Below are 16319 nucleotides of genomic sequence, written 5' to 3'. Positions count from 1 at the left end.
CTTACTTACTAAATCAGCGACCTTCTTGCTGTGAGGTGACAGCGATACCCACTGCGCCACCGTGTCACCCCCAAAAAACACACATATAAACACATTTATTAAATGCGTCACGTTCATTCATTACAATGGCTTGTATTCCCCTACGGCAACAGTAGTTTGAGGATATGCCGAGCAGGTCTATCAAGTGAAGAAAACCTTCCATTTCTAAGTATTTTTGTTTCACTTATTAACATTCTCTGTTGTGCGCAGAACCGGACAGGAACCCAGAGAATGTGATGACCCTGTCCACTGACCCAAAGAGTATGATCATCTCATGGCAGGTGATTATTAGTGCTTTTTACTCCCCTAAAGAGAAACACATTAAAGAGTAACGGTCTTCAACATAATCTCTTCTGTATTTCTGCATTATAGGAGATGGATCGGCGTCAGTTTAACGGGCCGGGGTTCCAGTATAAGGTGTTCTGGCGTCGAGCAGCAGACAGCGGTGCACACTGGACAGAGAGCAGCGTCTCCAATCCTCCACTGTTGGTCAATAACACCGGAACATTCGTCTCCTTTGAGATTAAAGTTCAGGCCGTCAATGATCTTGGTGCTGCCCCAGAACCGCTCACTGTGATCGGCTACTCCGGGGAAGACTGTACGTACTCTAACATCTACAATAGTTGATCATGATTATGATACACAGGGCAAATTTTCCAAAGCCAAGTTGCTTGGCTACTTTTCTACTAAGAATGGGAAAGAATATGGACCCTTTTCACATTTCTGGGTTTGTCAGTCGTCACAGATGGTAAACTAGTGTTGCAGTGAATGGGAGAGCCCAACAAATCATTTATTACAATCCTATTTCCTGAAATAATAACAGAAAAACTCAATGATGGTGTTATCAAGACTTTCAGAAAGAGGAAAACAATAGTGTGAGACTGATAACGCGAGTCTTGTGATAAGGGTCAGTTGTATCTGTAACGCATGGCTCGAGTTAGTTACCCTGTGTCTCTCATTTATGCCATTGCTCCTCGGCAACATTGCTGAAGAGGTTGCCCTGTGTATCATTAGCATAAGTGTTTCAGGAGTCTTGCTGAGAGAGTAATTGCTCTTGAACTTTACAGTTCCTCTGGAGGCTCCGTCAGCGTTGTCTGTCACTGAGCTGCAAAAAACTTCTGTGATGGTGAGATGGAGTCCAGTCAGGCCGGAGTCTGTCCGGGGACACCTACTGGGATACAAGGTACAGGATCTTTAAATCATAGCTTACAGTCGCCACTTGTAACCATGGACTATAAACACGTCATAAGTGTCTATTTATGGAGATCCTCTAAGGGCTGAATTCATAAGCTTTCAACCCGATTTTCATCTCCAGACAAAATGCAGCATCCCCACGATGTTGCAATACAACGTCAATCTGACGTGATGTTGCCGTCCTGTGCCAGCTGCAGGGTCTCAGAATGCACAAGAAGCACTGCATTAAATTCCATCGTTCCCCGCCATGTCTTTACATTATGAAAATGATTTTACCGCTCCACTTTCAATGGAGTTTCTGCGCTCTCCTGACGGCGCTTGTGTTTAAACTGTCTTTCATCTCGTTTTACAACTAAATGAATGCTGAAGTCTATTTAACATGCTGTATTTTAATTACATAACAACATCCGTGCTGTGAAAGGAATCCTATGAAATTGAAAAAAGTCACATTAACTGAAGTTTGAGGAGAATCGGTCGGGGAGAAACACTAGCTGAGGATATGTCATATAGTTTGCCTGCTTTGTGTTTTCAGATCTATTTGAGAATGAAGGGTCCCAGTGGGAGACTCCGGGCCGGGCGGTCTCCAGCAGTGGGTAATCCCACAGTGATAGAGGTCCCTGCAGACGCGGCAGAGAAGATCGTGAGCGACCTGCAGTATTACTCAGATTATACTCTGACCATCACTGCGTTCAACAGCAAAGGTGAAGGTCCACATTCAGAGGAGAGCAGCTTCAGCACTCCTGAGGGCGGTAAGGGACTCGTCTCAGAGCATGTCAAACGTCTGTGTGTTCATTAATGCATGCGTGATGAACTCCTGCTGTCCTGCACGCAGCTCCCGGACCCGTATTATTCCTGCCCTTCGACAGCCCGTCTGAGAGCGAGATCACCCTGCGCTGGGAAGCACCACACAAACCCAACGGGGAGATCAGAGGATACCTGCTGCAGTACCAGGAGGGTGAGGACACACACACACACACAAAACACACTACAGCTGGGGGACAACAACACACCCACACACTAACCCAGCTGAGAGATTCAATTTTACTTAAATCCTCAAATCTATTTAGCATGCAAGTGGGGTTAGAGAAATAATCTAGTTTTTAGCTATCAAAGTGTTCACACTTGCGTTGATTTAGTTGTGGCAGATCATCCTTAGCCAAACCACAGGCTTTATTCTTCACTATAGTGGCTACCATGCAAATCTTGACACGACAGTACCCTCTTTGAGAGATTAATATGAATTATTTCATTGCAAACTGGATTCTGATTAGTCAGTCGCAACATTATAAGATCTGTTTTCCCAGATAACAACCGCTGAATAACACAGTAAATGCACAGCTAGTGTTTTTCCCCACTGATAATCTTCCGGTGAACGATTAATATGGCTATTTTTATTACAATATGATTCCTTTAACAGCATCAATGTTGTTATGTAATTAAAATATAATCAGTTAAATACTCAAGCATTCATTTAGTTGTTCAAGTGTTAACCGAGATGAAAGTGTAAATGCAAGCACCGTCAGGATCAGCAGGCCAGCGCAGACTCTCCAATAAAAACCCTGGAGTGAAATAAATGTGCATATTTTAAAGACATGATGCTGAACAATGTCATTTAATGCAGTGCTTATTGTACATTTTAGGACCCACTTTATATCATATATCAATCAGGCAGTGAAGATCACTGATTTATGAAAGAAAACAGACCTTATACGTTGTAATTTTGTAATGGCATACAGTTCACCAGAAGTGTTGGAAATTAGAAGTCCTTCTTCATATATACCCTATTGTGTGTTTAGTTGTGATTGGCAGTGAGAGCCCACAGCATGTGGAGTCCATCGATCTGCCGGCGGTGACGGAGTTCACACTGAAGAATCTGAATCCGGAGAGCCGCTACACCTTCCACCTCAGTGCCCGAAACAGTGCCGGCGATGGGGCTCCGGCCATACAGAGCGGCGCCACCCTGCTGGACGGAGGTACACTGCACATCTCTCATTCATTAGTCTGAGAACCAAAACAGATACGCAGATGAAGTCAGAGTTATTCAATCTCCTGTGAGTTTTTTCTTCTTATTCAAATATTTCCCAAATGATGTTGAACAGATTCAGGATATGTTCACAGTGTTTCCTCTAATGTTTGTTCTTCTGGAGAAGTCTTATTTGTTTTATTTCGACTAGAATAAAAGCAGTTTTTAATTGTCTTAAAGGTCAATATTATTCGCCCCTTCAGCAATATTAGTGTTGGATTGTAGAATAAACCACTGTTATACAATGACTTGCCTAATTACCCTAACTTTACCCTAATTACCCTAGTGAAGCCTTTACATGTCACTGTAAGCTGAACACTAGTGTCTTGAAGAATATCTAGTCTAATATTATGTGCTGTCATCATGGCAAAGAGAAAAGTTTCCTGATAAATCAGGAGTGTGAATAATTCTGACTTCAACTGTATGTGTCTCCTCTGCAGAACCTCCATCTGTAATCAACATGACAGCTGGAGAAACCTCCGTCAACCTCAGCTGGGTTCCTGGAGACCGACATCGAAACGTTGGCTTTAGTTTCCGTTACCTGAAAAAAATAGGTAAGAGAAATATCTTTACCATCATACTATCAACTAACAGTAAACGAAGAGATGTTGATCACCGTCATCAAACACAAGCAGTAGCGGTGTTTCCATTGAAAGATGTGAATTAGATTTATGCGCAAGGCTGTAATATCACATAAAACTTCAGTGAATAAATCAGCATTTCCAGTCAGTGTTGAACAGAAGAGCATCACCTCCTCAGCTACTCTCCAGCACAGATATCACTGAGAGAAGTGGAGTCTGCGGCACTGTGGGGATTCTCCACTGTGCTGTTTGTTTTCCTCTAAAAAATAAGTTGTGCCTCAGAAAACCAAACACCAATTAAATAATCGTGGTGAATGTGGTGGCTTTTGGAGGTGTTAGACGATATTTGGGAGCGTGTGTAACCCCGCTGGTCTTGCGCCACCCAACCCGCTCTGAGCTGGTATCGAACCAGCGACCTTCCGCATGGGAGTCAGTTGCTCTACCAAGGAGGCTAAAGACCTCTAGTGACTGTCGCTAGAGCACCTTTAGAGGTCAGAGGAGTGAGGTTTACCTGCACAGCACACACTAGCTGGCCTCCGCTACACGTGCACAGATGCTCAAGACAGTTCTGGAGCTAATAATATTATATTAATACTAATGTTTTCGCAGAGGGTGCTGAATGGGAAGAGTCGGAGAAGATCAACTCCACACAGGCCTTCTATCAGCTGCAGGGTCTGGATTCAGGCGTTATTTACCATCTGCAGGTCCTGTCCGGAAACACTTCTTATGACTGGGATTTCAAAACGATATACAGTCCAGGTACGCTCTCACGCTTATTTATTTACTGTTGTGCTTGTTGGTTATGAGCAACATGTTGTAAAAGTGCTTGTCCCTGTACTATTATGTTTAATGTTTCAGATCATCAAACATATTGGGTGAAGTTTCTTTATAAACTAATGTCGAGAGGATCATGTGCTTATGATTGCTTTCAGCTGGTCCCGCATTATAAGCCACTATGAATACCCTGAGTTCCGTATCACAGCCATCTTCATTTTAAAGAACCCCCCTTCCACCCCTACGCCTGCTCCTTTCCTAGATGGGCAGCACAGTGGCTCAGTGGTTAGCACTGTGCCCTCACAGCAAGAACGTCACTGGTTCTAGTCCTTACCAAGCCAGACGACGCTTCTGTGTTTACACGTTCTCCCTGTGCTCACCTGTGTTTCCCCCGTGTCCCCAGTTTCCTCCCACCATCCAAAAACATGCAGCTTAATTTACTTGACTAATCCAAATCAGCACCATAGACATGCTCCTAGTCAGACAGAGTGGCGCCACCCTGCTGGATGGAGGTCAACTGGTGGATTAATGGATAAATGTGGATTTTTGTGTGTGTGTGAACTGCCCCTTTAAGAGTTGTGTGTTCATGTGTGTGTGTGTGTGTGATCTCAGAGTGGCACAAGTCGCCCAGGAACTTTGCGACCGAGGGCTGGTTCATTGGTCTGATCAGCGCTCTGGTTCTGCTGCTGCTGGTTCTGCTCCTCCTCTGCTACATCAAGAAGAGCAAAGGAGGGAAATATTCAGGTGAGAGACTGAAGATAAATCATCTCTGCTGAGTTTACTGAAGAGACTTTGTTATGTAGCTTAGGATAGCAGCACGGTGTCTCAGTGGTTAGCACTGTCGCCTCACAGCAAGAAGGTTGCTGGTTCGAGTCCCACCTTGGCTAGTTGGTGTTTCTGTGTGGAGTTTGCATGTTCTCCCCGTGTTGGTGTGGGTTTCCTCCGGGTGCTCTGGTTTCCCTCACAGTCCAAACACATGCGCTATAGGGGAATTGATCAACTAAACTGACCATAGTGTATGAGTGTGTGTGGGTGTTTCCCAGTGATGGGTTGCAGCTGGAAGGGCATCCGCTGTGTAAAACATATGCTAAAATACTTGGAGGTTCATTCTGCTGTGGTAATGCCTGATTAATAAAGAGAATAAGCTGAAAAGGAAATGAATGAATGAACATTCGGGTTTCTGTTGTGAGTTATGTGATGAATCTCTGTTTATTTGTGTCTCAGTGAAAGATAAAGAGGAGGGTCAGGGGGACGCAGCAAACCAAAAACTGAAGGATGACGCCTTCGGAGAGTACAGGTACACGATCACAAACACACATCACATTACACAGAATCCATCAGGGATAAATCAGTGGATAAATGACAAAATGTGTGCTTTACAGGAAGTGGAATGAGGTCAAATGCTTTAACATCCAATCAAAAAAGAAAAAAAAGCGCAATTATTGGTGTTAAAACTAGCCCACATTCGAGATGCGAAAAAACGCACACAGCGGCCTCTCGCGCATTCACAAAAACTGCACAAATACGTACCTCCCAGGACGTAATTCACGGCCTCCAGAAACGTCCACGGGGCTACATTTTCAGAACGAGCCTGGGTTGGATTTAGTGACGCGGTGAGAGTTCCAGACTGGCATACTGAGATATTAGTTTCGAGTGCAGGATGCTGCAGCTATAGATGTTAGTTTTACAAATGCTCAGTTCTTGTAACTTGTTTTGTTTTAACATCGCCCTGACATACGAATGAACACTCTGTAAATAAATATCTATTGTTTTGGTCATAAAATTAACATTATTAAAATAAATCAAATGCTAATTTCAGAGTATTTGCACAAGTCAGGATTCGAACTCTGGTCATTTGTGCACACGCACAGTCCACTCGGCTACATGAGGTAGATGTTTTATTGAAAAACAAACTGCACAAATGCGTACCTCCCGGGTCCTTTTCAATCAAACGCAGATTTGCCAGGTCTCAAAACGCTTCTCAAATGACTAAAGGCCCGTGCACACAGAGACGTTTTTTTTGCTCGCGTTTTCCGGCTACGTTTAACACCTTGCAACTAAATAACGGGCTCCAATGTGATCGTGCACACCAACGCGCAAAATGCCAGGCGCAAAAGCATCATTTTTTTTTAAAAACGTCTCATGCTCGTTGTTTGTTTTGACGCGCCACGTCAAAATCTTCTCCACCAATCAGATCGGCACTTTAGCTCACGTGCACGGAGCTGCTGAAGTTACAGTAAACAGCACATGGAGGCGCTTAAGCGCAAAACTGTTAACGCGAGCGCACATTGAAAAAGATGCCCAGAGTCGATATGAACGTGGAGCTGCTTACTGCTCTGGTGAACAATAATCCTCTCTAGAGCATTTCTTTATCGAGCTGAAGCTGCTGCTTGAACCATCCATGCTTGTTCAAGTCACCAGAACGTTTTCCAACAAACAACTTCATCCCCTCCTCTTCCTCAGTGTTATAAGCAGGTGTCAGAAGCTTAAAGTTGTGTAGCGCCATCTAACGTCAAGGAGTGATTTTGCATTCTCGTCTGCTTGACGCCAGTGAAAAGCGATTGGGTTTGAATATGGAAAAACGTCTTGTAAAACGCTGACGATAAACGCAAAACGAAAAGCGTCCCGGTGTGTAGGAGCCTTAATGCTTTGAATCACTTTAGTCAGATCATGCTTAAATTCAGTGTTTTGAAACACTCTCGATACTGTGACGAGACGTCAGTTTGACGTCTGCCATTCCGACCCATTTTCTTATTCTTTAGGGTGATTGTTTATCTGATGATTCCCGATGTGTCAAGTACACAACATTGTAGTTCCCAATCTGAAGGGGAGACATGTCTGTAAAGCTGAAAGCATGCTAACTTGATCAGACTGTCTGAGTGACTTGTGCTGTTTTCTGTCTCTTGATTCCCTCTGCTTTCACACTCACGCACAGATCTCTGGAGAGGTAAGACCTGTTTTATTTACTGTGTTCCTCCTGAACGTGCATGAGTCTGACCTGCTGTGTGTCTCCATCAGTGATATGGAGAAGTGCTCCATCAGCCAGCCGTCGGGGTGCGAGAGCAAGCGCAGCAGCAACGACAGTCTGGCGGATTACGGGGACAGCGTGGACATCCAGTTCAATGAGGACGGCTCCTTCATCGGGCAGTACAGCGGTCGAAGGGATCCACGCGGGCACGACAGCTCTGGCGCCGTGTCGCCGGTCAACCCCAACATGCCTCCGCCCAGCCACAGCTTCCCCACCTCCGTCACCGGGATCCTGGGGCCTAATTAATGATGCATCATGGGCCCTTGAGGGACTTTAGACAGGATAACGATTTCAGGACGGTCATGATTACAAGTCGTCATCTGCAGACACTCACACATCGACACACACTCATCCCACAGAACGATTTCTCGTAACATTCCACCCTGAACACTGTTTACAGCGCCCATTCCTCTGAGTCCTCACCCGCTGTAGGGATCAGGGTCCTGCTGGGTGTTGCCGCAGCCGGTTCAGCATTTAAGCTCATTGCACACTGATGCCGAAATGTACATGTTCAAAAATACATCTAACCTCAGGTTGTGTCAGTCGCATTGACACACTGCCTACGAAACTTTCATCGGTTTTCAATCAGGCGGAAGGCAAAATCCATCAGGCCGTCACTCGCAGTACAGATCACTTCAAGACAAACACAGTGTGTGAAATAAAGACAGAGTGTGGAGGATGGTTGAGAAACACTACTGTAGACAACTGTTTGTGCGCATGTGCGTGTGTGGGCTTGCATGTGTGTGTGTGAGTCTGCCAGTCTCTGTTTAGAATTCGTTTACAAACAGAACGTGTCAAGTGACACAAGCAAAGTACCAAAATGCTGCTGATTTCCTGAAGTAAACCTTTAGTCTCAGGACAATCCTACGCAGTTCTTTGATACGCTGAACTCTCCATCCTCTCGGTAGCATGCAGTGGATTGGATGAACGTAATATTTTGAAGAGGAATTGAATATTTCGGGGAGGAATTGAATCAGATTTTTTTTTCGTTTGTTGCAACAGATTAATTAACACACGTCAGACTCCACGAAAATATATGCGTACAGACATTTCGGACTTCAGTGTGCAAAGACCTTTAGGGCCAGACTCTTAGCAATTTAGTAGGAGCATTAGTCTGCGCTGAGATTTCTAAATCAGTGTTTAGACCCAAACCCGGTGCTGGAGGCCTTCAATTCTGCAGATTAGCTCCACACATCCGTCTGGAGGATTCTAGTATGTCTACTGAGAGCTTGATAAGCTGTGTTTCATTAGGGTTCAGACTAAACTTAAGTGTATTACCTAAACAGCGAGGTACCTGCCATACCTGCCACCATACCTGAATCATACCTGCCAACAAGTTTTTCCAGGGAGTCTCCTGTATTTCACATCCACCTCCCAACACCCTCCCGTTTTGTTATTTCTCCTGGAAATCTCCCATATTTCCAACCCCTGTACCATACCCCCAACACCCCATCCCAACAAGCCCATCTTTTTGGTACAGTCTTCTACACCCCCACTCATCAACTTTAGTTTAGTATTGGGTTGCTGGCGCCGTCTGAAATTCAGTCCATGGTACAGTTACTGACACCACAACCATCCCACTCCCCTGGTTCTCAACTTTGTTACTCAGATTTCCCCCACATCCACACCCAACCCCCATCCCCCCCAACCCATCTTTTTGGTATAGTCTTCTACATCCCCACCGGTTCTTCAACTTTACCACAGTATCCGGTTGCCGGCGCCTCCCAAAATTCAGTCCATGGTACAGTTACTAACACCACAACCATCATGCCCCCCTGGTTCTCAACTTTGTTACTCAGATTTCCCCACCCACATCCACACCCAACCCCCACCCCCCTAATTCATCTTTTTGGTACAGTCTCCCACATCCCCACCGGTTCTTCAACTTTAGAACAGTATCCGGTTGCCGGCGCCTCCCAAAGTCTAATCCAGTGGTCACCAAACTTGTTCCTTGAGGGCCGGTGTCCTGCAGATTTTAGCTCCAACCCTAATCAAACACACCTGAACAAGCTAATCAAGCTCTTACTTGGAATACTTGAAACATCCAGGCAGCTGTGTTTAGGCAAGTTGGAGCTAAACCCTGCAGGGACACGGGCCCTCCAGGACCAGGATTAGTGACCCCTGATCTAGTCCATGGTACAGTTACTAACACCACAAAACATCCCACACCCCTGGTTCTCAACTTTGTAACTCAGATTTCCCCACCCACTTCCACACCCAAACCCCCCATCCCCCAACCCATCTTTTTGGTACAGTTTTCTACACCCCTACTGGGTCATCAGTTTTGTTATAGTATCCAGTCGTTGGCACTGTCTGAAATCCAGCCCAAGGTACAGTTACTAACACCACAAACATGCTGCGCCCCTGGTTCTCAACTTTTTTATTTAAATTCTCCCAGCCACATATACCCCATCACCATCCCCACCGACCATAACCCCCCACCATAAACCCCCCCACGTGCACCCAAATGCCCAGAAATTCATATACAAATGTTGGCAGGTATGGGTTAAACTATATAGTACTCTTGCCGGAACAAGAGTTTCCCAAAACCTGTCAGAGACCCTTGGTGATGCCCCGAGCCTGACCCCTTCCCCTCTCCCCCTCACACACTCGATCTGAACACCACACACACACACACTCACACATGAACTTCAGGACGCCTTCCTAAGTCTCGTGAATGATTGGCTTTTTAAAAATCCTATTCCTCAAGAGCCTGATAAACGAAACAAACAGATCTCGCTGCCTCTCTGAACAATGCCTTATGTAGAAAACATCAGCTGAGATGTCTGCAGTGCTGCTGTACGGGGCGCACGCAGCAGAAACAATGTCCTGAAGGCTGAACAAGGAGAAACAAAATAATCATTCATGTTTAGTTTTGAGTTATTGTAAAGCCATTCTTCTTATTCTTTTTAGTATTGACCTAATTTTTTACATGTTTATTGTTTTATAAAGGCTAATATATTTTGCTTTGTAAATATCTCATTTTTTAAGCTTCAGTCGTGTACTATTATTGTTTGTTATTTTGTGTGGGATGCTTTTCTAAATCCTTCATGTTTCTTTTATAATGCAGTGTGTAGAAACATTCATTATTCTACCGTCTCTCCGTCTTAATAATCAAAGTTCAGGGCCGTGTATCATTTGTATTGTTGCCCAAACGTGTTACGCGAGTATGTTTTTAAACTAATGTTTTTGATGCAATTGTTACATTAAATCCCTCTGGAGTTCATACAGCCGCTGCACTAAAGCCAAATTTTGTGATTTTGAAACTAACATATTATATATTTTTAACGGAAAACAAACAGCAGCTTTGTTTGCGGGTTGATTTCCTGCGGCGAATAACAGCATGTGGAGTTGTAGTGCTAGGCTAGTTAATGTAGTAGTGTAACGCTGAGGCTAATCCCGTCATACTGCCTTAGGGGCCGTTCACACAGAATGCGTTTGTTTTCCTTTCAAACACACTACTTTTCTATTGATTTTCAATGTAAACGCACACTTGACGGATGTGTTCGACTATTACGCTCACGTCTTGTGTCAATGTGTCAACAAATGTGAACACCACATCATTTAGACATCATTTGAAGTTAAAAGATCTTCAACTTTCATGTGCAGTGCTGCTCATCACTGTCAGTCCCACAGCAGTGGACCAATCAGGAGAGCTCGGAGGCGGTGCAACCGTCCTGTTTATAGCAGAAAGGTGCGATGACAACTTTTATTTATCGTTAAATCATGGCGGAGGAGAGACTTATTGTCCAGATATCCTGAGTTGCATGATGGATCTTCAAGTGCTTATAACATATTGTTTTCCTATTTCCGATTTGTTTGTGGAGTCTGACCTTACATGAAGCAGCTTCCGCATCCAAGCACTATATCAAACTGTTTAGTGAGACTAAACAATAATAATAAGCGTTACAACGTTTACAAAGCGCTGTAATACTTTCAAAAATCATGATCGCAATATCAGATGGCCGGAAAGTGATTCGATTTTTATAAATTGTTATAATAATGGTGTCTGTGATGCAGCAAGTCCAGAGACTGCTGTGTCATTCATTCATTCATTTTCCTTGGGCTTAGTCCCTTTATTCATCAGCGGTCACCACAGCAGAATGAACCACCAACTTATTCAGCATATGGTTTATGCAGCGGATGCCCTTCCAGCTGCAACCCAACACTGGGAAACACCCATACACACTCTTTCACACTCATACATTACAGGCAATTTAGTTCATCAATTCACCTATATATACTCCTGGGGCCGTTTATATATCGAAGTTGTTATTTAGCTGCACCGTGTTGGTGTTTCGTAACATAAAATTTTTATGATGTAGGTCGTTAGTCAAACCCCCAACCAGGGAGAACATGCAAACTCTACACAGAAATGCCAACTGGCTCAGTTGGGAATCGAACCAGCGATCTTCTTGCCGTGAGGCAGTTGTGCTACCCACTGCGCAACCGTGACACCCCACCATGATTTAATAAAAAAAATCACTTTAATGTGAATAAAAGTGTTATAAACTAATATTTTCCTATTTTAACCGAGTATCCGCTTGGAGCCGGAAACAGTAGTTCATTCGTCACGACTTTACAAGCGGACGGGTCCGTTACTGTCCTTATTATAGTACAATCTTAACATTGCATCCGGTGGATTTCGCTCTGCATTGTTTAAAGCCCATTCCTGTGTGAGGCGTTTTAGAAGCTTGTGTTTTTGCCTGTGCACTCTGTGCGCCTGCCGTGAAAAAAACTCAACACTGAGCAGAAAAAACAAGCTACGCCAGTCACGTCTTTTTCATTGTCCAATCAAATGAAAGTAGAGGCGGGGTTTCCCTTGAAGGGACAGCAGTGTTTGTGTTGTCAAGATGACTACGGAGACTTTTAAAGATGTAGGAGTGACTAGCGGTCGCTGTTTCCGGCTATCCAGAGCTGTAATGCTTCACAAATCCACACTATTACGTTTTACAAAAATAACAATAGGCGGCATGGTGGCTCAGTGGTTAGCACTGTGGTCTCACAGCAAGAAGGTCGCTGGTTCTAGTGCTGGCTGATTCGAGTTTCTGTGTGGAGTTTGCATGTTCTCCTCGTGTTGGTGTGGGTTTCCTCCGTGTGCTCCGGTTACAGTCCAAACACATGTGCTATAGAGGAATTGATTAACTAAATTGGCCGTAGTGTATGAGTGTGTGTAAACGAGTTTTTCCCAGTTATAGGTTGCAGCCGGAAGGGCATCCACTGTGTAGAACATATGCTGGAATAGTTAGCGGTTCATTCCACTGTGTCGACCCCAGATGAATAAAGGGACTAAGCTGAAGGAAAATGATTAATAATGTCAACAGCAGCGCTCGCACAGATTCAACATAAAAAGCAGTGCGCACTTCTTGTTTTCTTGTCAGCAATAACACATTCGGTGTGATCGGCCCCTTGCGGAGTCTGAGGACTCCTGTGCTTGAGCGTTCGGTGTCATGGGTCTGTCAGCTTGCCAATATTAACACTCCAGCAGTGCTAATCATGTACAGTAAACTCCTACTAACAAAACCAGTCTAATGAAATCTGTGTAACGTCCTGAGCTGGCGTGACTCTAGCTGTATGTGTTGACGGAAATTACGACGAACTGACGGCAGGTAAATAAACACGAAACTGATGGTTCACATTATGAATGTATTGCTTAGATTTCACCTTTGATACTTTCTGTTGTATTTATACTATATCCATGGTGTCATGCTTGAATTAGCGATTCCTCTTATTTATTCTCATGCTAAAATCGGACCTTTAGATTAGCGTTTAGAGAAAAGGTCTGAAATACGATGCAATTTTTTGAACTGGTCTTCTGGATGAGCGAATGTTCTGAACACTGTTGTACTTGTGTGCGAAACTTGACTAAATGCATTTTGGGGGAAGCAGTGATGATGTCTTTACAGCCTTACTGATTTGGATTGAGGTTATAAAGTTGGTTTTATATTCGCACATTTAGACTTTCAATAAAACAGTAAAGCAGATTAGAAAGGCGAATACAGATGAATAATAATAATAATAATAATGTGGTTATGAATTATGAGATGATATTGTTGAATATTGTGTCTGAAATCGTTCATGACAACATCAGCACTATCATTGACTGTCAGCAGTGTTGTTCTCTGATATTCAATGGCTGCCCTGCTGAAAAATCCAGCTTAAACCAGCCTAGGCTGGTTGGCTGGTTTTAGAGGGGTTTTGGCCACTTCCAGGCTGGTTTTCAGCCATTTCCAGCCTGGTCAGGCTGGTAGATGACCAGCTAAAACCAACTTGACCAGCCTAGCCAAGCTGGCAGTCCAGCCAAAACCAGCTATATCCAGCTTAAACCAGGCTGGTCTAGCTGGTTTTAACTGGATTTGGCTGGAAACCAGCCTGGAAATGGCCAAAACTCCTCTAAAACCAGGCTGGTCAACCAGCGAAAACCAGCCTAGGCTGGTTTAAGCTGGATTTTTCAGCATGTTGATCATTTTATTGACCTGTTTAGAGTTTAACAACAATAATTTTCATTATATTGAGAAGATGATAGACTTAAAGTGCAAATATAAAACCGTCTATACCTCCCTCCGTAGGATGAGTGTCTATTCATTTGTACTTGTTAGCTGTTTTCTTTTATACTGTCGTTCATTTCTGGTGCATTTGCTGGCTCTATCCAAACAGAACCACACATCCCGGCAGTAATATAGACTTTGAGTAACCTGATATCATTTAGCACAAGTGTATCTCATACGCCCTCCTGAATTGTACTGTTGAAAGTCATCCTGGTTAAAGCAGAATATTTACAACAAATGTATGTAAGATTATGTAGCCTGTGTACGCATTCAAATCTATTTTCCTATACGAACCGAGTGAAGCGGTGGAGTCCAGTGCATGGCTTTACTGTAAAAGACCTGAAGAGACGCGGCAGCGAGCACGTCACCTTCCTTTCCTGCGTTTTTTGGGATATGTTGATATTGTATGTAACCGTCTTCTTACCTCTGCCTTCTATTTGTACGATAAATGACAATAAAAAGACGGCTAACAAGTGATATGTGAGCTGTGATGACGAACGAGCGTCAGTCACGATGGGCTGTACAAAAACAGAGAATATACGCAGTCAATGATGGAGCTTGTGAGCTGCAGTGGTACCGTGTGCTGTATGTGCTGAACAATACTCAATAAAACAACATTAATTATGCAGAAAAGAACACCTCTTACCTTGTCTGATGCCTTTTTTCCTTTTTTTATATGATGTATTTAACATTTTTTTACATCCCAGCAGTGACACAACGTCATAAGACATTTAAATTAAGTTAGATTTAGGTGTTGACGTCAGGTGACCAATGTCTAGCCATAGCTACGTTATTTTGTGAATAACGAGGACAAGTTGATAATTGGTTGATTTTAGGTTGTAGAAAGTAACCAAAATCCAACGTCGAGCCAACCAATGTCTTATTGACGTCCAACAAAAAAATCCAACATCTGATAGACGTCATAGTGATAACGTCCACACAACGTCAATTTGTAACATTGTTATATGTTGGTATTTTGATTTTAGGTTTTTGGAATGTGACCAAAATCCACCGTCAAGCCAACGTCTTAAACCAGCGTCATATTGACGTCACATACTGACATTTATTCATCAGGTATGGCAACCAAAATCTAACGTCTGATAGACGTCATAGTGGCAACATCCACACAACGTCAAGCTGTAACATCATTAGACGTTGATATTTGGTTGATTTTAGGTTGAATAAAGTGACCAAAATCCACCGTCAATCCAACGTCTTAAACCAACATCATATTGACATCACACACTGACATTTATTCATCAGGTATGGCCACCAAAATCTAATGTCTGATAGACGTAATAGTGGTAACGTCCACACTACGTCAAGATGTAACATCATTAAACGTTGATATTTGCTTGATTTTAGGTTGGATGTTAGAAAGTGACCAAAATCCAACGTTGAGATAGCATCCTAAACCAGCGTCATATTGACGTCAAATACTGACATTTATTCATAAGGTATGGCAACCAAAATCTAACGTCTGATAGACGTCATAGTGGCTACGTCCACACAACGTCAAGATGTAACATCATTAAATGTTGATATTTGGTTGATTTTAGGTTGCATGTTGGAAAGTGACCAAAATCCAACGTCGAGTCAACATCTTAAGTGAAGTTTCACAAACTAATTTCGAGAGGAACACGTGATATGATCAACTACACCTGATCCTTATCACTAATCATTAGCTAGCCTATCAGATCATTCTAAAACTACTTTAAATATCCTGCCTAAACTTCATTCCCAATATTCGTTTTTGGAAGTCGGCACTCCCTGTGCAGAGTTTGCATGTTCTCCCTGTGTTCGCGTGGGTTTTCCCCGGATGCTCCGCTTTCCTCCCACAGTCTAAAAACATGCATACAAACAAATTGTAATAACAATCACGTAACACATACATACATGATCAATCAGAATCACTATATAAGCCAAAGTATAAACGGGAGCACTCGAGAAATACCTGATCCTGTATCCCTCCTAATGCTCATTGACCAGGCAGGAACCCTGGGCTCATGTATCTCCAAGCTTAGGGTTTTCTCCCGGGACAGCATGCCAAACCTGCTATCATAGTCGAGCATTATCTAAGTGTAAACTCTTGAAACCAGCGTCATATTGACTTCAAATACTGACCTTTATTC

The 16319-nt window shown here is 43.4% G+C and overlaps 1 protein-coding gene across 5 annotated transcripts in view; it reads left to right on the top strand.

The window, feature by feature from the left end:
- Nucleotides 1-14823, top strand: part of l1camb (L1 cell adhesion molecule, paralog b) — a 46807-nt gene extending 31984 nt beyond the window's left edge. For 2 of the 5 annotated variants that reach the window (XM_087305086.1, XM_087305087.1), the window contains 12 exons: nucleotides 250-320; nucleotides 412-637; nucleotides 1107-1222; nucleotides 1766-1982; nucleotides 2066-2188; nucleotides 3030-3206; nucleotides 3697-3810; nucleotides 4447-4596; nucleotides 5224-5355; nucleotides 5836-5908; nucleotides 7547-7558; nucleotides 7630-10614. In XM_087305086.1, the coding sequence (XP_087161212.1) occupies nucleotides 250-320; nucleotides 412-637; nucleotides 1107-1222; nucleotides 1766-1982; nucleotides 2066-2188; nucleotides 3030-3206; nucleotides 3697-3810; nucleotides 4447-4596; nucleotides 5224-5355; nucleotides 5836-5908; nucleotides 7547-7558; nucleotides 7630-7885 (1667 nt within the window). In that variant the 3' untranslated portion in view covers nucleotides 7886-10614. 5 annotated transcript variants of the gene reach the window in all.
- The last annotated feature ends 1496 nt before the right edge of the window (nucleotides 14824-16319 follow it).

The sequence above is a fragment of the Danio rerio genome, chromosome 23 (genome assembly GCF_052040795.2).
Source record: "Danio rerio strain M-AB ecotype USA chromosome 23, GRCz13ab, whole genome shotgun sequence".
NCBI lineage: Eukaryota > Metazoa > Chordata > Actinopteri > Cypriniformes > Danionidae > Danio > Danio rerio.
The sequence above is the reverse complement of the archived record's forward strand: the minus strand, read 5'-3'. Positions and strand labels throughout refer to the sequence as shown.